The sequence below is a fragment of the Mauremys reevesii genome, linkage group 2 (assembly GCF_016161935.1).
Source record: "Mauremys reevesii isolate NIE-2019 linkage group 2, ASM1616193v1, whole genome shotgun sequence".
NCBI lineage: Eukaryota > Metazoa > Chordata > Testudines > Geoemydidae > Mauremys > Mauremys reevesii.
Genome location: NC_052624.1, coordinates 45,498,451 through 45,515,779, shown reverse-complemented (window position 1 = coordinate 45,515,779; position 17,329 = coordinate 45,498,451). Strand labels below are relative to the sequence as shown.

General features: G+C 42.4%; 2 protein-coding genes and 1 long non-coding RNA gene across 12 annotated transcripts in view; 2 read left to right on the top strand and 1 right to left on the bottom strand.

Moving 5' to 3' along the window:
• The window catches only part of PEX1 (peroxisomal biogenesis factor 1), a 50,057-nt gene extending 46,818 nt beyond the window's left edge, over positions 1-3,239 (top strand). For 4 of the 8 annotated variants that reach the window (XM_039523639.1, XM_039523638.1, XM_039523641.1 and 1 more), the window contains one exon: positions 1,364-3,236. In XM_039523639.1, the coding sequence (XP_039379573.1) occupies positions 1,364-1,448 (85 nt within the window). In that variant the 3' untranslated portion in view covers positions 1,449-3,236. Of the gene's footprint in view, positions 1-1,363 lie in introns of all 8 variants that reach the window. The other 4 variants (XM_039523637.1, XM_039523636.1, XM_039523643.1 and 1 more) reach the window with 3 other exon arrangements.
• Positions 1-5,982, bottom strand: part of LOC120397583 — a 36,951-nt gene extending 30,969 nt beyond the window's left edge. For both annotated transcript variants that reach the window (XR_005593872.1, XR_005593873.1), the window contains exon 1: positions 5,861-5,982. This is a non-coding gene — a long non-coding RNA (uncharacterized LOC120397583). The remainder of the gene's footprint in view (positions 1-5,860) is intronic.
• A 302-nt stretch (positions 5,983-6,284) lies between these two features.
• The window catches only part of LOC120397579 (1-aminocyclopropane-1-carboxylate synthase-like protein 1), a 34,928-nt gene continuing 23,883 nt past the window's right edge, over positions 6,285-17,329 (top strand). The window contains exons 1-7 of one of the 2 annotated variants that reach the window (XM_039523646.1): positions 6,285-6,462; positions 8,118-8,177; positions 10,918-10,988; positions 12,740-12,809; positions 14,030-14,096; positions 15,582-15,679; positions 16,931-17,008. In XM_039523646.1, the coding sequence (XP_039379580.1) occupies positions 6,316-6,462; positions 8,118-8,177; positions 10,918-10,988; positions 12,740-12,809; positions 14,030-14,096; positions 15,582-15,679; positions 16,931-17,008 (591 nt within the window). In that variant the 5' untranslated portion in view covers positions 6,285-6,315. Of the gene's footprint in view, positions 6,463-6,603; positions 6,625-8,117; positions 8,178-10,917; positions 10,989-12,739; positions 12,810-14,029; positions 14,097-15,581; positions 15,680-16,930; positions 17,009-17,329 lie in introns of those variants that run through there. The other variant, XM_039523647.1, reaches the window with a different exon arrangement.

The window sequence follows — 17,329 nt, the reverse complement described above, 5'->3', positions numbered from 1 at the left end:
CATAATTGTCTACATAAATCCCACTATTGCTAAAGGAAGTTGCCTATTTGCCTAAAGGGGACAGCTGACCCTTAGAAAATGAAGGTAATTATGCACCTGATCCAAAGACCACTGAAGATGGTGGAAACAATCCCATTTTTACCAATGGACTTTGGGTCAGACCCAATTTGTACTGTAAGTATATCTACAGTAGCTACAAGAATAATAAAAAAAAATCTTCAATTAATTTAATCTGTATTTTTCATATGAATATAACATGCTTCAGTATATTTCAGAAACTCCATGTTATAACTCAGTTTTCTCAATTATAAATTACAGCTACATTATGTATAACTATATTGCTTTCTATAGCACCAAGAGATTCCTTGCTCATGAAAGTATAAAATATGCACGTTTAGTTGTATTCATATTTTTGTTTGCAAAGTGAAATCATAAATAATTTAACATGCAACTGAATGCTAATGTTTCAGAATACACAAGTAGTATTTTAAATATTTTAGGCCCATCCTGCATCTTTACCAGACAAGCAGTATTGTTGTTGCAGCAATAAATCAGGTGTTTTGGTTTGGGGGATGGTATTTTTGTCTCTAATTTTTTTGTTCTTTTGAGTTTAATAACTTTTAAAAAATGAGAAAAAATACAGAGAGAAAAAGAGCAGTTAATCTGAGACAAAAGTTCTATAACAATTTTTAATGTTTTAATCTGCATTTACCATATTCACATCCATTGACATGGATATCATTGCTAAATTGCTAATTTCATAGTGACCTGAGAAAGTTGAAGCTGGGAGGGGGGAATTGGTGGTCTTGTCAGGGTTTTTTTGTTTTGTTTTGGGTCTGGTTGAGGAGGTGTTACGTTCAGACCCTTTTGGTGGGCTGCCCTAGCACTGTATTTTGACCCCTGAGTTGATTATCTCTTAGAGAATAGACTCAGGATCACTGCTTTTCAGAGCCTGGGAGTGTAAGAATTTCCTTTCACAATCTGCTGGGAACTTCACATGGATTTGGAATTACAGTAACTGAAATCTGTTGATCTAGCTGAGGATTCTGTGTAACATACATTTTGTTCTATTAATCTGCAGTGTTGCTAATAAAGAGTAAGAATGTCCCATCCTGCAGCAAACATTTATTGGAAGGGACTTTATAGGTAGAAATCTTTCATTAATGTGAATCTATGACCACTCATAGTTTGTTCCTAACATTGTGTAAAGAGGGTATTTTCTAATATGTACAACTCTTGCGTTATTCATACAGTCACAGACAACTGGTTTGGTCTTCATTGGCATTGATGTGTAACTAATGAGGGTTTTGAAAAGGATGATGGTATCTTATACTAATATGCTATTACTTATATTTGTTTCTAGCTATGAAGATTTTCAGCATCCCAAGAAGAGGAAAGAGCAGAATGGAGCAACTTTCAGACCAGGACAAAAAGTGACTTTAGCCTAATAATTTGTAATGCAATTGTAATCACTAAATTGTAGCTTTAAATGTTAGTTGTTTAAATTATAAGATCAGAATAAGATTTATATTCATATGGATTTATTACTGCCATGACTGAATGACAGGCTTCTTTGAAATTAATTTTAAGTGTTGTAAAATTATTTGACTTTTTATTTTGCAAAAATATGTCTTCCTACAAATTGATATTAAACATTTTGAGACAACATTGGTTACAATGTGTCTAATTGCTTATTTGCCAATGAAGTCCAGATTTTGAACTTATTGTGCAGTTTTTGGAAGGAATTGATGGTTTTATCAAGCTTTCTTCTTCCTCACAACAAATATGTTGTTTTCTTCACAGCTGTTCTACAGTTGTATTTCTATAGTTGTAATAAAAACCAAATGGCATCCTAAGGTAGATTTACCAAAATTCTGTGTTCAGGAGAAGCATGGTATTTATACAACTTATATGAATACATTTTAATAACTAACAACACTGGAAATATACAACTATATTGAACTATATATGTTATGGTCTTCATAAGTCTAAAGGGGAAACATTCTGTGTGTTCATTGGTAGGTAAGCAGTCCAATATATTCTTTCAGATCAGCTACAGATTAATAGAATTAAAAAACAAACCAAAATCTAAGCTTACCTTCTAAAGTAAGAAAATAGAGACAGGATAGATTTATTTTTAAAAAAGGGAAAAGATGCTTTCATTTTCCAACTAACTAATCTGAGAAAGAATTGACATTTAAGTCTGAAGGGACGACCAAGTGGAGAACTGGGATATTGATAAGCATCAGAACATAGTAAATTGTCAATAAAATGCTCTGTGGAGTCACCTTCAAGTCAGAGTGTGTGTGGGGGGGTTTAAATAGCATATTGTATTTCAGTGTCAAATATTGTACTGACAATCTTAAAATGAAAGCAAGTTTGCATCAGGCTCCACACTGAGATCCCCTTTCACTCTGCAAAATGAAAGTAGGATTACATACCATGGCTTGCAAAACTTTCATGGAAACTTAACAGTACATACTCCTCTACTTCCCCTCACTCTTTTTAATGAGGAAGTTAATAAATATAATAATGGTATTTTACTTCTTCTCTATCCTCCCCCTCCCCCCCAAAAAAAAATTATCTGAGCAAGAAAGTAAGTAGACTGTTACAGATGTGCTGTACTAACTGATGTAAAGATGGTAGAACCTTGATTGGGGCTGTGGGTAATACTTCTCAGCCAGAGGTCACTATTAGCAATAAGCGGATATGAGATAATCTCTTCTTCACTAATCCTTCAATAATAACTAAAAACAAACAGATGGAATGAAACATATCTACAGACTGTTTTATTCAGGTGTATGATTATGGTGTACAGGGGACATAAAATGGTGAACAAGGATGCCAGTTAGTGACAGGTGGAATGATAGTGTTTGTGATGTGTTCATTGGAACTAGTCTGAGATCACGACACTAATTTCAAGTAAGCCACCAAAAGTCACTGGATAATAATGACACAATTAATCTATATTTGAACCACTGAGTTAAAGTTGAAAGGGTCTGTGCCTCAATACTAATCCCTTATGTCACCCTGTGCCCCTGATGTGATATATAAAGCCGTGAAGTCAATTGTTTTTCTGGGTGCTTATTATAAATTGTGTAAAAGTTGACCGTAAAAGTTAGGTCATCTTTTCAATCCTCTGTTATCATCTGTCTTGTCAGCTGCAACTAAAATGTTCTCAGTTGCCAGCCATTCTTCTTAGTAGTTGATGGGTATCTAAAGAAACAAGAGCTAAATATAGATGAGATAACATAAGTGCAAGGGATTTGTTTTGTTTTGGCTTCCTGAAAAGCAAACAACAATTAGGGAAATTGTGTTTTGTATTGGATTTTCAATTAAGTCAGCACAAGACTTCCAATATGATCCCCCAAAAAAGAGAGCCATCGAACCAAATCCTTCATAGAATTATTTGCCGGAGTAACACTGTCTAACTTTAGGAGAGTGGATTCTGAGAGAGGTTCAGAATCTCTAATTTATTTCTTTTACAGAATATTGATGATCTTAGCAGTAAGGGAATCTGTCATTCAGCCAAGGACTGTGTGGCCTTGATCTGTTTTAAAAAAAATCATTTTTCATATATAAAAACTTGTGTGAGAAGTAAATTTTCAGTGGGTCACAGCAGAATAGCTGTTTTGTTACACATGTACCTAAACCAGTAAGTACCAGTCTCCTCAAAAATTTGACAATGGGAATGAACAATGGATAAAATGCGGGTCTTGTCCCTATCTGCAGTATAGTTCCAATGTGACTTTCTCCCCCATGTTCACTCTGCATTGGTCAAGAAACCTTAGATGATTTTCAATGGATTCGAGCTATTTGTGTTTTTAAATTCTACTCTGTTTTTGGAGGTTAATCAAGGACACACAGCACTGCTATGTGTAAGAGATCCATCCCATGCTGTGGTTATCTAATAGCAGCTAATCCCACACTGCAGTTGTATAACATTTCCAAGGAACTTCTAGGAAGTCACAGTAGCCTCCAAGTACTATGTAAATAATATGCAACTAATACAGCATGACCTTGCTTGGATAGTAGAGAGTTACAACAAGCTGTTTGGTGCACAATATGTTTTTATTAGCTGCCAACAGCTCAGAAGTTAATCTTAGACAACTGCAAGGACAGAATTTCTCTAACACCCATTTGGATAGCAGTCAAAAAACAAGCTAGTATTCTAACATTAACCGAAGAAAATTTCCTTAGCAAAAAAAAGAGGTAATTTAAAAAAAAAAAAACCAGAAGTAGTTTAAAACAGATTGAAAGTCTGTCTTCCATCCTGTGGCCTCACAGGAGAATTACTCATCTTAGTGCAGCAACGTGCACCCCTTGTCTCATACTGAGTGACCTTAGCTCGGCATGATACTCCATGCAGCACTGCCTGTGATCAACACTCCAAGCTTGCTTTGTGACATGTATGCTATTATGCAGAACAGAGAAATAAGCACAAATCAAAGACAGTGCAGCAAGGCAGCCTCACTATCACTGGAGAAGCAACTGTCAGCAGCACATCCAGTACCAACATTAGCAACAGAACACATTGCTGGACATTTTAACTCAAAACCAACATCTTGTGACCCTCTAATATACATGAACCCTTGGGGGATTATTTCTATCTATGCCTTGTTGAATCCTGGTAAATCCTCCTTGTAACTTCCATCACATTAAATTTTTCTCCTGGGCATGACAGTGTGACATTCCTCACATATCCAGCCTCCCAATGCACACTGACAGACTCACAGAGATACCTATCTCCAAATTAATTCTGGAAAAGCAGGGGTTAAAATAGCTTAATAAATAAACACGTACCCTGTTTTCTGATACATGGGGTTCAGCAGATATGAAGGTAAAATCTCTGTATAGACAAATGACTCTCCACCTTTTAAGCCACTCATCTGTTCTGGAGGTTCAGAACTCTTTTTCTAAGACCAGTAATAAGGATCATACTCAATCCAAGGTTAAAGTATTGATTAAAAAAACCAAACATGTTGTGGTCTAGCCGAATCCTAGGGTTTTCTTCTCCATGTCAAAAATACCATTGTATTGGCCCTATATTAGGTAAAATGCAGTGAGAACAGTCTGCTCTGCACTTAGCATGCTTTAGCTAACCAATGCACAATTCAAATATTAACTAAGTCAGGTGTGGTCTACACTAAGTTAGGATGACCCAGCTACGTCACTCACGGGTGTGAAAAATCCACACTCCTGAATGATGCAGCTAGCCTACATGAGTGTAGCAGGTCTAGAATTCTTCCCTGGACCTAGCTACTCCCTCTTCCAAGGTGGATTACCTATGCCCATGGGAGAACCCCTCCCCTTCAGGTAGGTCTACAGAGGCACAGCTGCAGTTTCGAGTTTAGACAGGGCTTTGGAGCTGTGCTCTGGCTCCGCTCCAGCTCCAGGCAAAAACCTGCAGCTCCACTGCTCCGAAGCTGCTCCGCGCTCCAGCTCCAGGCTCCACTCCAAAGCCCTGAGTTTAGACTCTAATTCTCACAGCACTTGCCTGAAATAAGTATTACAGTACTCCCATTTTGCAGATGAGTAAAGCAAAGCAGATTAAGTGACTTCACCTATTTTGATTTTGCTGAAACTGGATCAAAATAGGACACGTATTCCATAACTAAATGTGTGAATTAAAACAGATTTCGTTATTTCCAAGTTTGGGTGTAGACGAACGCTTAGTGCAGGAAGCTGTGTCCTTCCTGTTTGTTGCATCAGGTCTGAAACGAGAATCTCTGTGACGCTGGGCTAACGTCTCCCTAGCTGCACTACAAGGCGGAAAGCACATTTCCTGTCACTGTGAAATACTGATAATGCTGCGAAGTAAAAGGCAGTTCCAACGCTTGTATTTAATCTCCTAACATACCAGATCAGAACCGACCCCGGCCGTTTTGACACAACACCGTCTGGGCTTGACACGCGTACGGGACCAGCTCAGGGCGCGGCGATCTCCCTGGGCCCGGCTCCCGGGCGAGCCTCGGGGACAGGCTCTGGCTCCCGGCGATGCGCAGCGTCTCCTCAGCTACCGCACGGCGGAGCCCCCGGGGCCTCAGACCGCGCAGCTCCGGGGGAGCCGGGGCGGGGTGCAGGCCGCAGTTTCCGGAAAGCCGAAGTGGGAGGAGCAGGAGAGTGCGAGGGGCGGTGCTCACCTCAGGGCACCCTGGGCCGGCGCAGCCCCGCTGAGGACGGGGCGGGGTGACAGGTGCCGCTCAGCATCCCGGCCTGGAAGGCGCCACCTCCCCGCTTCCTGCGTCCGCCGCCTCTGTCCCTGGGTCCCTTCATCCTTTGTCTTCGCTCCGGAAGGGCCGCGCGGGGCGCAGGATGAGCAGCGGCGGCGCAGGCGGCAATGGCCGGGCGGCGGCTCTCTCCGCCCGGGGCTCCCGCATCGCCGGCGGCGCCCGGGGCCTGCTGGACAAAGGCTTCGACTTGTACATCGCGGACCCCTTCGACCGGGAGCGCAACCCGCGGGTGAGGGGAGCCGGCAGGGCAGGGCAGAGCCCCGCTCCCGGCTGCCGGGGGGGCTGAGGGGTCCCGCAGGCTGGGGGCGTCAGTCCCTCCGAGCAGCAGACCGGGGAGAGGACGAAGGGGCCCGCGGCACGGGGATGGGCGCTGCGCAGTAACCTGGAGCAGGTGCCGGGCTGGGGTCGGCGGGCGGGCGGGGGCTGGGGAAGCAGGCAGGGGACGAGCCATCCATGGGAGCTGCTGACAGGGCCCCCAGCGCCCTGATCTCAGAGCCCCGCACAGGAGTTAATGCCCCGTCCGGTCGCAGTTTCCTTACCCCCCCCCTTGCCCGCACTGGGAACCGCGGCACCCCGGGTATGTTCACACCGCAGGGGGAGATGGAGTGAGCAGGGCATTGAACACGGGGCTCCAGAGTCCCAGGTTAGCACCCTGCCAGCTGGAGCCTCCTTCCTGCCCCTGCGGCGGTGGAGCGGGGCGGGGAGGTGGGGGTGCAGGCGGTGTTTAATTTGTGCCAGGGCTCAGCCCTGGAACCGCTACGCTTGGCAGTTCATAGCCCCGGCGCCTCTGGGCTTGCTGTGTCAGTTATGAAAGAAAAAAATTCCTTGAGCCCTGGCACATCTTTCCTTACAGATTAAACACGGTGTGTAGGTTTCCTCGAGATTCCTACGTAGGACTTTAAAACAGCCCCGTGTAAACTGGGCTACTGCAGGGTGACTAAGGAGTAAAGACGCAAGTGGGGAGGGGGAGAGGGAGAGGGAGAGGGAGACGCATTCGCATTGTTGTTGCTGATCCCTGTAGAGGATGGTGCTGCTGAGCCAGTCTGGGCACGGTGGTTCAAGCTGGTTTGTGCCGGTAATACTATGATGACGTTATTCCCTGATCCGAAATCACCCTAACAAGGAGGTGCTGCTGCTGCTTCCTCTCTGTTTGTGTAGTGCCTGAAGATCATGAGCATGTCTGCTGTACATTGCATAATGAGACCACTTCCCTGCCCCAGCAGCCAATGTTATGTATTGTTTGACGTTATATTCCTACAGGAATAGGAATAATCAGTGTTCTATACTGTGAGAGCATTCATTTGCCAGAGCACAACTGAATGCAAGCCAACAGTTCCAGATCCTTTTATCCCATTTCTAGAGGCTAGTAGTTTTTCCTGATACAAACAAGGTTTCTTGTTGTCCAGACCAGAATGAAATGTGTCGGGCCTTTGGCACAGTTTCCGCCACAATTGATCAAAAACAGGATGTTAACTTAAAAATCATGAAAGCGTAAAAAATAAAATGTGAGGTTCTCTTTATTTGCCCTCTTGTTTTTGAGCCTCTAAGAGTAACATTTTCAAGCTTTCCTCCACAAATAGGAGGACTAGAAATTTACCATAGTTTTATTTTAAATGAAACTGAGATTCTCACATAATCACCTGGCTTCAGGAGATGAGGCTTTAAGAAAAGCACCAAATACCCCAAGGCTTTTGATAAAATAGCCTGTCACAGTTATGCTCAACTCTGGCAATCTTTCATACTGGCCTCTGGCTAACAGGTTTGGGCCACTGAGCTGGAAATATGGTAGTAAGTATTTCAGGCCCTTCTTATAAAGACAAAGGGAATCCAAACTGGATTATTTTTGATGACCTCAATTGTTTAATATCTGTAATTTTCTTTCAGGGCATTTTGAATTTGGGAACAAGTGAGAACAAACTTTGCTATGATTTAATACAGGAAAGAGTAAGTGGATATGAATAATTTGGAATTATGGCTTTTGACCTATAGAATGGTATTGCAGCTTGTCAGTTGAATTTTAATAATGATGTGGTGTTTTACAGATGAATAATTTAGAACAGAATAAATAATGCCTTAAACAACTTTTTTTAACAACCATGCTTTATACTTAATATTTGTATATTATAGTCAGATACACTTAGCAGAGTAATATAACAATGAAAAGTGTTGCTCTGGCTGAGGGCCAAAACCATTTCTTTGAAATTTGCCTAAGCAACATCATTCAGATTTTTAAAAAATCTTCAATCCCAAGTGTTTTTTATGTTTAGATAGAAATAATTTAAAGTATTCTTCTCATTTAATCAAAAAAAAAAATCTCCAAACAGTTTTTTTTTGCTTATGAGAGAAATTACTGAGTACACTATCATATGGTTTGATTCTCTCCTGGTGGAGCCAAAACTCTTACCTAGAATGGAAGGCACTCTTTATGTTGGAATTATGAATTGATTTTAAGCAAAACTATTAAAAAAATTGCGTAATGTTTTGTATACCAGTCCAGATGTCAGGCTGCAGTGCTGCACAAAGGCAATTTCTATTATCTGAAAAATGCTAATATAACAATGGCACCTTTTTAAGTAAGAAAGTAATTTAAAAAATCAATTAGCTCTGCTTAGTTAGCACAGCTATGGAAGAATAAACTAGATTTTATTTTGGGTCACACAGCAGCAAAATTAATTTCCAATTGTAGGGCCAGCTTGTGCTTTCATTTAGATGACTTGTTCACCCCTACTAAAAGTCACTGAAATTGCACAGATGCAGTTTGTTCTGCAGAATATTTATTACTGATGTCAGTGCTTGATTTGTAGATCTCAAGGTGAGTTGGCATGCCTGACAATTTGGGAGAGGAAATGTTGTTTTTTTAATAACATGAGATCTGTGCAAATTTTAACTGGAAGTAGTTGGCCCAGTAAATACAGAACTGCACATTGTCTTTATTAGTCACTTTCAGACTAGCTTCACGTTTTAAAATAAAAAAATCTAACCCAGTTGCTTTGGCTATTTCTTAACTGTACCAGGTAAAATTATCAGCTCCTTCACAACCAACTTAGGCTTTGGCTACACTTGCATTTCAAAGCGCTGCCGTGGCAGCGCTTTGAAGCGCTAAGTGTAGTCAAAGCGCCAGCGCTGGGAGAAAACTCTCCCAGCGCTGTCCGTACTCCACTTCCCTGTGGGGAATAACGGACAGCGCTGGGAGCCGCGCTCCCAGCGCTGGGGCTTTGACTACACTGGCGCTTTGTAGCGCCGCAATTTGCAGCGCTGCAGAGGGTGTGTTTTCACACCCTGCTGCAGCGCTGCAAATTTGTAAGTGTAGCCAAGCCCTGAGAAGCAAAGTTCCCTGTAAGCTGCATGACTGCGCAGCAGCCTATTTAGCACCGTACAGGCGCTCAGGAAACCAGCCTAGCCAACTGGCCAAGCAAGGGGCACACCATAGGCTCCAACTTCCCCTCTAGCTGTGGGGTACACGACTCTTCCCAGGCTCCACCCCCATTCCATCCCTTCCCCCAAGTCCCCACCTACCCCGACTCTTCCTGCTCCACCCCCATCCCACCTCTTCCCTGCCTCGTCCCCCAGGCAGCTGTTTGCAGCAGGCGGGAGGCGCTGGGAGGGAAGGGGAGGAGTTGTTCAGTGGAGCCACCGGCAGGCAGGAGGTGCTGGGGGGGATGGGGGAACTTGGCTTCCAGCAGCACCCACTAGTTTTTCTCTGTGGGTGCTCCAGCCCATGGAGTCAGCACCTATGGGGGTGCCCCTCCCCCGGCCCCAACTCAGCCCCGGACTTGTCGCGTCTAGGGGAGGGGAGGCTTGAAGTCAGCCCCAGCCTGGTCCTGCTGCAGCTGGGGATGGGGCACCTATCCCCCGGCCCCAGCCCAGGTGCTGCAGAGGGGAGAGAGAGCTGGGAAGAGTCCTGTCTTCCTGCCTTAGCCCTGGAGCACCCTTCTGCACCCCAAACCCCTCATCCCTGGCCCCAGCCAGAGCCCTCACCCAATGCACCCCAACCCTCTGCCCCAGCCTTGAACCCCTCATCCCCAGCCCTCTTCAGAGCCTGCACTCCCAGCCAGAGCCCTCATACCCCTGCACCCCAACCCTCTACCCCAGCCCTGAGCCCTCTCCCACACTCCGAACCCCTCAGCGCCCCACCACATGAATTTTGTTATGTGCACCAATATGAAGGTGACGTGTCACACATCACCTCCACATTGGTGCACATAACAAAATTCATTCCACACATGTGTGGGAAAAATTAGAGGGAACACTGCTGAGAAGGTAATTTAAACACAATTGACCTTTAATTTTTAAAATAATGCTGCACCTCCTGTAAATATTAAAAGAAAATGGTGGGGATTTGGGTGTGTCCTCAAACAGTAATTATAGAATCTCTGAGATTAGTACTAGTATATTTTCACTCAACAATGTGTTGGATTTAACCAGGACAGAACAGTCCATAAATAACTTTTTTCTGATCTGAAGAAACTGCTGATGAGCATCTTGCAAATAAAGAGATGGAAATTTGAACTGGGAAGATGGATGTAACTCTTGAATATTAAGATTTTCCATCTCCCCATTATTACAGAATGGTATTATGTAACTACATAGATTGTCGTGTGGTGCAGTAGAACACAAGCTCATAGGTAAGAATATGTTTTTCTACAGTATGTTTTTTACGTCTTTCTGGTTTTTATGTTAACAGCTCACAAGATCTGACATGAACTATCTGGAACCTCACCTTTTGCAATATTCTGATCCACAAGGCATTGAAAGGTATGAAGTTATTAAAATATTGCCTCCTTTTCACAATTTGGTGTGGTTTCATTTAATCTACAAACCCAGGGTTTATACCCAGTTTAATATTAGCTGCTTGTTCTGAAGATGTTTTTCTGTTTCCTGTTGGTTTTCAAGAGTTACTTTCCTGTTTTTTTTCCAGCTCTTACGATCTTTACCCTACCACCTCCCTCCCTAAAAAAGCATGATACCTTGCATATAGTCAGGGGAGAATGCTGTGGAGGTCCTTTCACATCTAGTAGCAGTAATTCTCACAGGCAAACTCTGGCAGTGAACAGTTAAGCTAGAGCTCTGTGTTCTTCAGAGACAAGCTCAGGGTGAATGCTGATCCTGTAAATATCAGTGGGAATTTTGCCATTGACTTGAGTGGGGCCCACCTGAGAATATAATCTTAATTTACTCAGATTTCACTGATTTTTGTTGCACCAATTCTTGGGTTCCTTCCAAAACCTGGTCCCAACGGTAGAGTGTGTGCAAAGATGCATCTGCTTTTTCTAATTATTTTTTCATACAGATATCATATTTCTGGGGTGGCCAAACTTATTGACCCTCCAAGCCGCATACAGTAATTTTCAAAAGTTTGAGAGCCAGGTATGCCTGCTGGAGCTCAGGGCTTCAGCCCTGCAGTGGAGTGATGGGGCTAGGGCCTTCTGCCCTGCAGGGAGGGAGGTCTTGAGGTTTCAGCCCTACTCCTGCTGAAGCCCCCAGCACCAGCATGTATGCCCCGTGGGCCTGAAGCCCTGAGCCCCTGCAGGTCTAAAGCCCCTAGACCAGCAGTTCTCAACCTGCGACCACATGCGGCCCAATTAGCACAGAGCTGCAGCCCAGATGTGTGCTATAAGAATTAAAAAATTTGCCACTCTGGTCTGGCAGGGGGCGGGGCTGGCTGAGGGTGTGAGAGTGTAAGGCAGCCTGCAGGAGCGCTTCTGCCAGCAGGGGGCTGGCAAGTACTGCAGGGGAGCGGGAGAGTGGGTCTCTGGGCAGGTTGAGGGGGGGGAGGCACTGGGAACTAGGGGTTTGTGGGGATGCTGCAGCACCCCCAGATTTTAGGTGGGGCTCTGCTCCTACCCGGTTCCTCTGGCCTTGGCTGCTAGCCCGTGCCCAGTGGTCCACTCCTAGCTACCCAGCGCGGCGGGACTTGGGTCCTGGCTGCCCGGCCCCATGTGGCAGGGTCCAAGGTCCAGCTGCCCGGCCCCGTGCCCAGGGCTCTACTCCTATCTGCCCAGCGGGACTTGGATCCTGGCTGCCCAGGGCTCCACTCCTGGCCCCGCTCTGTGGAGGGGTCTCTGGGCAGGCTGTGGGGCAGGTATTTTGGGGGGAAGAGGGCGCTGTGAGCTGCACTTTAACTGTAAAAGAGCTGCATGAGGCTCACAAACCGCAGTTCAGCTTCCCCTGTCATAACTGATCCACATTTATTAGAATTCTGCACCAGACAGTTTTAGTGGGAAAGAGCCTATCCAAAGCAACCTAGACTGTGGAAACTACATTTGCTGGCTGCTCTTCGCACCAGCCTGTTCATTTTGGCCTACTGCATGTCTCCACCTCAAGTACTGTAACAAGCCAGACATCGTCATTGACTGAACTTAGTGGAACCAAAATTTGTCCATCTTTCATGAGAGTAAAAGTGTATCATGTTATTTGTCCTATTCTAGATAAAGTCTATTCTATGTATTTTGATCTTTTTGTAAGAAGAATTATGTAATGCAAAGTGTTTTAATTTTGCATTTCAGCTTCAGAGAAGAAATTGCCAAATTTCTCACTGAGTATGCCAAAGCTCCAAAAGCACTGAATCCAGAGCATGTAAGAAACGAGTGCTTCATCTCTGCATCTTGCTTTTTTTAGCTATAGATATTTTCTGTACAGATTTGCTTATCTTTTAGAAGGTATTATAAAAGCATTCCCAGATGTCTTATCCAATTTAAAATGTTCTGGATTGCAAACACATGAAACTAGTTCAAACCCACTTAGTATGAAGAACTTATGCTATTGTTCTTTGACCCTTAACTGATCTTAAATTCATAAAGTTCTAGGGCCCATATACTCCAGATTTATGTTGCAGAGAGGAGCTATAACCATGAGGAGGAAAACTGTAGGTTGGGTTCTGAAGGGGTTAGGGAGTTATGGTTGTGTTCTTTCCACCCCCTTTACTGCCATGGAAAAATGGTGTGTGGAGACTGACTAGGGTAGGAGGGAAGTAGTTATGTCTCCCCAAATCATTTGCATATGTTTCAAATGTAGAGTAATAACTTGTGTATTTATGTATAACAAAATGACCACTAAAATTCTGCCAGTGGTTATTACGTTAAACTCTTATTGACTTTAGCTGGGGGTGGCATATGCACAGTAACAAGATATGGCTGATAAAAGCTTCATTTACTTCTGGGCTCAGATATTGTAGGCAACAATATATCAAGACTTTTCTGTCCATCTCTGGATAGTAGGTATGTAGCACTTGTGATGCCTCATTTAACCCACCTCCAGCTTTTTGGAGGTAGAAGGAGCTTTCTGTATCTTCACCTCTTTCTTTCTCACACACAGCACCATTGAGCCTCTGGACTGTTGGAAAGAAGGCATTATTGCAGGACTGCACATTTTGGAAAAAAAAACTTTCCAAACAGAGATGCTTATAAATCTTTCCTCTAAACCCAACTTTAGACCTTAGTGCTGCTGCCCATGTGTGATGTGCATGCAGGTTCCATTTAGAAGGCTGTTGACTTTTTTTAAACCAATAGCGCAAACCACCTTTATATTTTTTAATTTATTTTCAAATTATTACAAACTGTGAAGCTGGGGTTTACAATGAAATCCATTAAAAAACCTTAACTTTAGCAGCACGACCAACTTGGATATCATATATAACACTCTAGTTTGCAAGATCAGAATCTTGCTTTACAATAATGGTTGCTTTTTAATAAAGTTCTTATCAAATCCAATCTTCTTTACTTTTCTAAGTATTACCTTCTAACCAGTCACAAAGATGTTGGTAGTTCCGTTGATACCATTTTGTCCACTTGTTTCAGATAGTTGTTATGAATGGCTGTTCTGCTGTCTTTGCTACCCTTTCAACTGTATTATGTGATCCTGGAGGTAAGGTGAAAAATAAATTTTCTTAATCTGAAAGCATTATATATACAGGTGAATTTCATTTTTTTTTTTTGGTAACTTAATGAATGTGTGTCATCCACAGTGGCAGTAAGTAGCCTTTGCATTTATTTATTGTATTTATATTAAAAGTGATAAAAGACACCTATGCAAGGCTCTAGTTGCCCTGACATATTAATTACAAAAATCCCAGAAGCATTAAAATAATAATTCCAATAGAAATCCAACTAGCCACCTACAGAGATTCGTTTTCACCACTTCATTATTGCAGAAAGCATATCCTTAGTCCTCTCCGAAATCCCTGTCAAACATCTCTTTCAGTATGCCTGAAAGATCACAAAATCTGGGCTAAAATTTGGATAATGGGAGGGAGCAAATTCCAGAGTCTCAGAGCCCTCACAGCGAACACCCTGCCAGCCTCCTCCTCTCTGTTATAGTGAGAGTACCCCTCTCTGGCACCTATAAGATGTAAACTTTGGGGACAAGCACTGTTGCTGAATGTTCTGAAAATGTATGGAAATGTAAGTTTACAGTGTTAAAAGAAATAGTAGTATACAGATTAATCAAAATGACAAAAGTTACTTCTAAACTTTGTTTACATGAACCACAAAAAATATTGACTGCAAATGATAAATACAGATATAAATTAAATAATATGAATATGCTACCCTGGAAATACTGCAGTATGTAGGAATAAGTAGGATACAAGGAATAGAAGATCTACTTATCTTCTAAATGAGGATGGGGAGAGGGAGGAGGGAATGCAAATCTTGGAATCAAGCCAGTGGCCATGTGTATGTTTCAAACCACTGGTTGTAAAGTTCTGAGTGTAGAACATCACGACAACAATAAAAACTTAAATAATAAGGGAGCTGCATGGAAGGAGCTACCTTAAAGGATGAAAAAGCAAGAACATCCATTTGAAAAGGAAGTGACTGTATTGTATCTGGCAATACACAACTAAGATGCTTGGATACCACAGTGAATGGTGCAGAAAAAAATCTATATACTGTGTAAAAGATCAAATGGGCATTATAACATGCGGGATACTGGCAGCTGAGTATAATACAGAAAAAGTAAGTAAGATTCACAGCACTTACCTGAAGCAAAGATGGCAACAGTTGAATATTAACAAAATGATAATTTAAGCACACACTAGTCATATGCCACTTTTGATATTAAAGAAACACCCAGTGGGTCAGGTCAACTTCAACTTATGCTTCATAAGTGGTTATCAAAATAGATATTGAACTAAAAATGCAAAGGAAAAAGGCAGAATATGACTCAGCAAATGAACAAATTGCTTTATGCTGGGTATCCGTAGCCATTCACTTTAGGGTGCAAAGTAGATGGTGAGAATAGATTGGATATAGATCTCTTGGAAACAACAGATTCAGTCTGTTAATGTATAGTGACATAATTGATGATGGGAATATTTAATATTACCTCTTATTTGCATTTTTGGTTTAGATGGGTACCTTATTCCTACTCCATATTATGGTGGAATAAATTCAAAAACCTGGCTGTATGGTGGAATACAACCTGTCCATGTGCCCTTGTTTAGTGAGGTAAAACTTCAGTTTATTAAAGACTGTATTATATGTAGGTACAAAAATGTATGTTAAAGAATTTGAATGACAGTTTCACAGGGAGCATCAAAGCACCAAAATACCACAGATTAAAGCAGGCATGGAAACTGAAGTAGCCTCTTATCTTTTGATGTTTGGAGTGTTGTAGCTGTGTTGGTCCAGGATATTTGAAAGACAAGGTAGGTGAGGTCTTATCTTTTATTTAACCAGCTTATGTTGGTAAAAGAGCGAAACTTTTGAGCTTACATATAGCTCTTCTTCAGTTCTAGACTCTCTGTGTAAGCTCAAAAGTTTCTCTCTTTCACCAGCAGAAATTGGTCCAATAAAACATGATCTCACCCACGTAGTCTCTCATCTTTACAGGAAGACTATCTTGTTCAGGTTGCAGCATATTGGTAGGATGGTGTGATCAGCTTTGTACTTCAGCTGTCTACAGTACCTGCTCTGTTTACATGCAGAATAAGTTTTGCAGAACTGGCAGTTTCACCTTTCACAAGTGTTAAATTCATCATGTAAATGTTTATTTTCTCTAGCCCTGGAATATGTATTTCACCTTCCCACAATGAACCCAAATGTACTGCTTGAGAGAGAGAGAGAACTTTTAAAAACAAAATTATTGATGTGTGGACAGGATTATTCTTGGTTATGAATTTGGAGATGGACCTTGGTTTTGTTCCTGTTAGCTTGTTTTTCCTCCTCCCTACTTGCACCATTGTTTTTGAAAACTTGCTTTGCCTATGCTATTCTGAAGTCACACTCAGGGTATGTCTGCTGCAATTAGACAACCACAGCTGGCCCGCAGCTCACCTGGCAGGGCTGTTTAATTGCGGTGTAGGGGTTCATGGTCAGGTTGCAGCCTGAGCTCTGGGACCTTTTCACCTCACAGGGTTCTAGAACCTGGGCTGCAGCCCAAGCCTGAATGTCTATACTGCAGTTAGACAGCCCCTTAGTCTGAGCCCTGCACGCCCGAGTCAGCTGGCATGAGCAAAGCAGGGGCTTTTAATTGGAATGTAGACATACCGTTGGAAGGTAAGGGGAGCAATAGTAACTAAAGTCAGATACTGCTTTCTTCCAGAAATCACTTCTGCAAATACATATCAGATACATCCCTCTCCTCTTTAAAGCTCCCTTCCATTTAGACTGGATTATTTTAGAAACTTTAACTACTATTATATTTGCATTATTTGGAAGTGATTCTTTAACTTTTTTTGTTGGTTTTGTCTTGCACAGGTGACTGACGAAGAAAGTCATCCTTTTCAATTAACAGTTGGAAAATTAGAGGCTGCCCTACAGAGAGCTAAAGAACAGGTAGGAATGGTATTAACTGATCACAGGACCAGCTATGTGTGTTCTCTAAGTACAATGTTAATAACTCAGTTTCGCTCAACATTGGAACATTATTTTATCTGGCTTAAAACTCAACTGCTTGAAATCTTACAGAAGTCTGAATTCATGAACTATTACAGGCATGCGCACAACTCTGGCAACAAAAAAATACTTAAATTTCCCATATAAACCAGACAGTGTGATAATGTATTGAGTCTGCATCATACTACTTTGTACAGAACGAGTCTTAAAATGTATGTTTTTGTAGACTTAATTTCTCATTCACTGGTCTTACAGAACTTT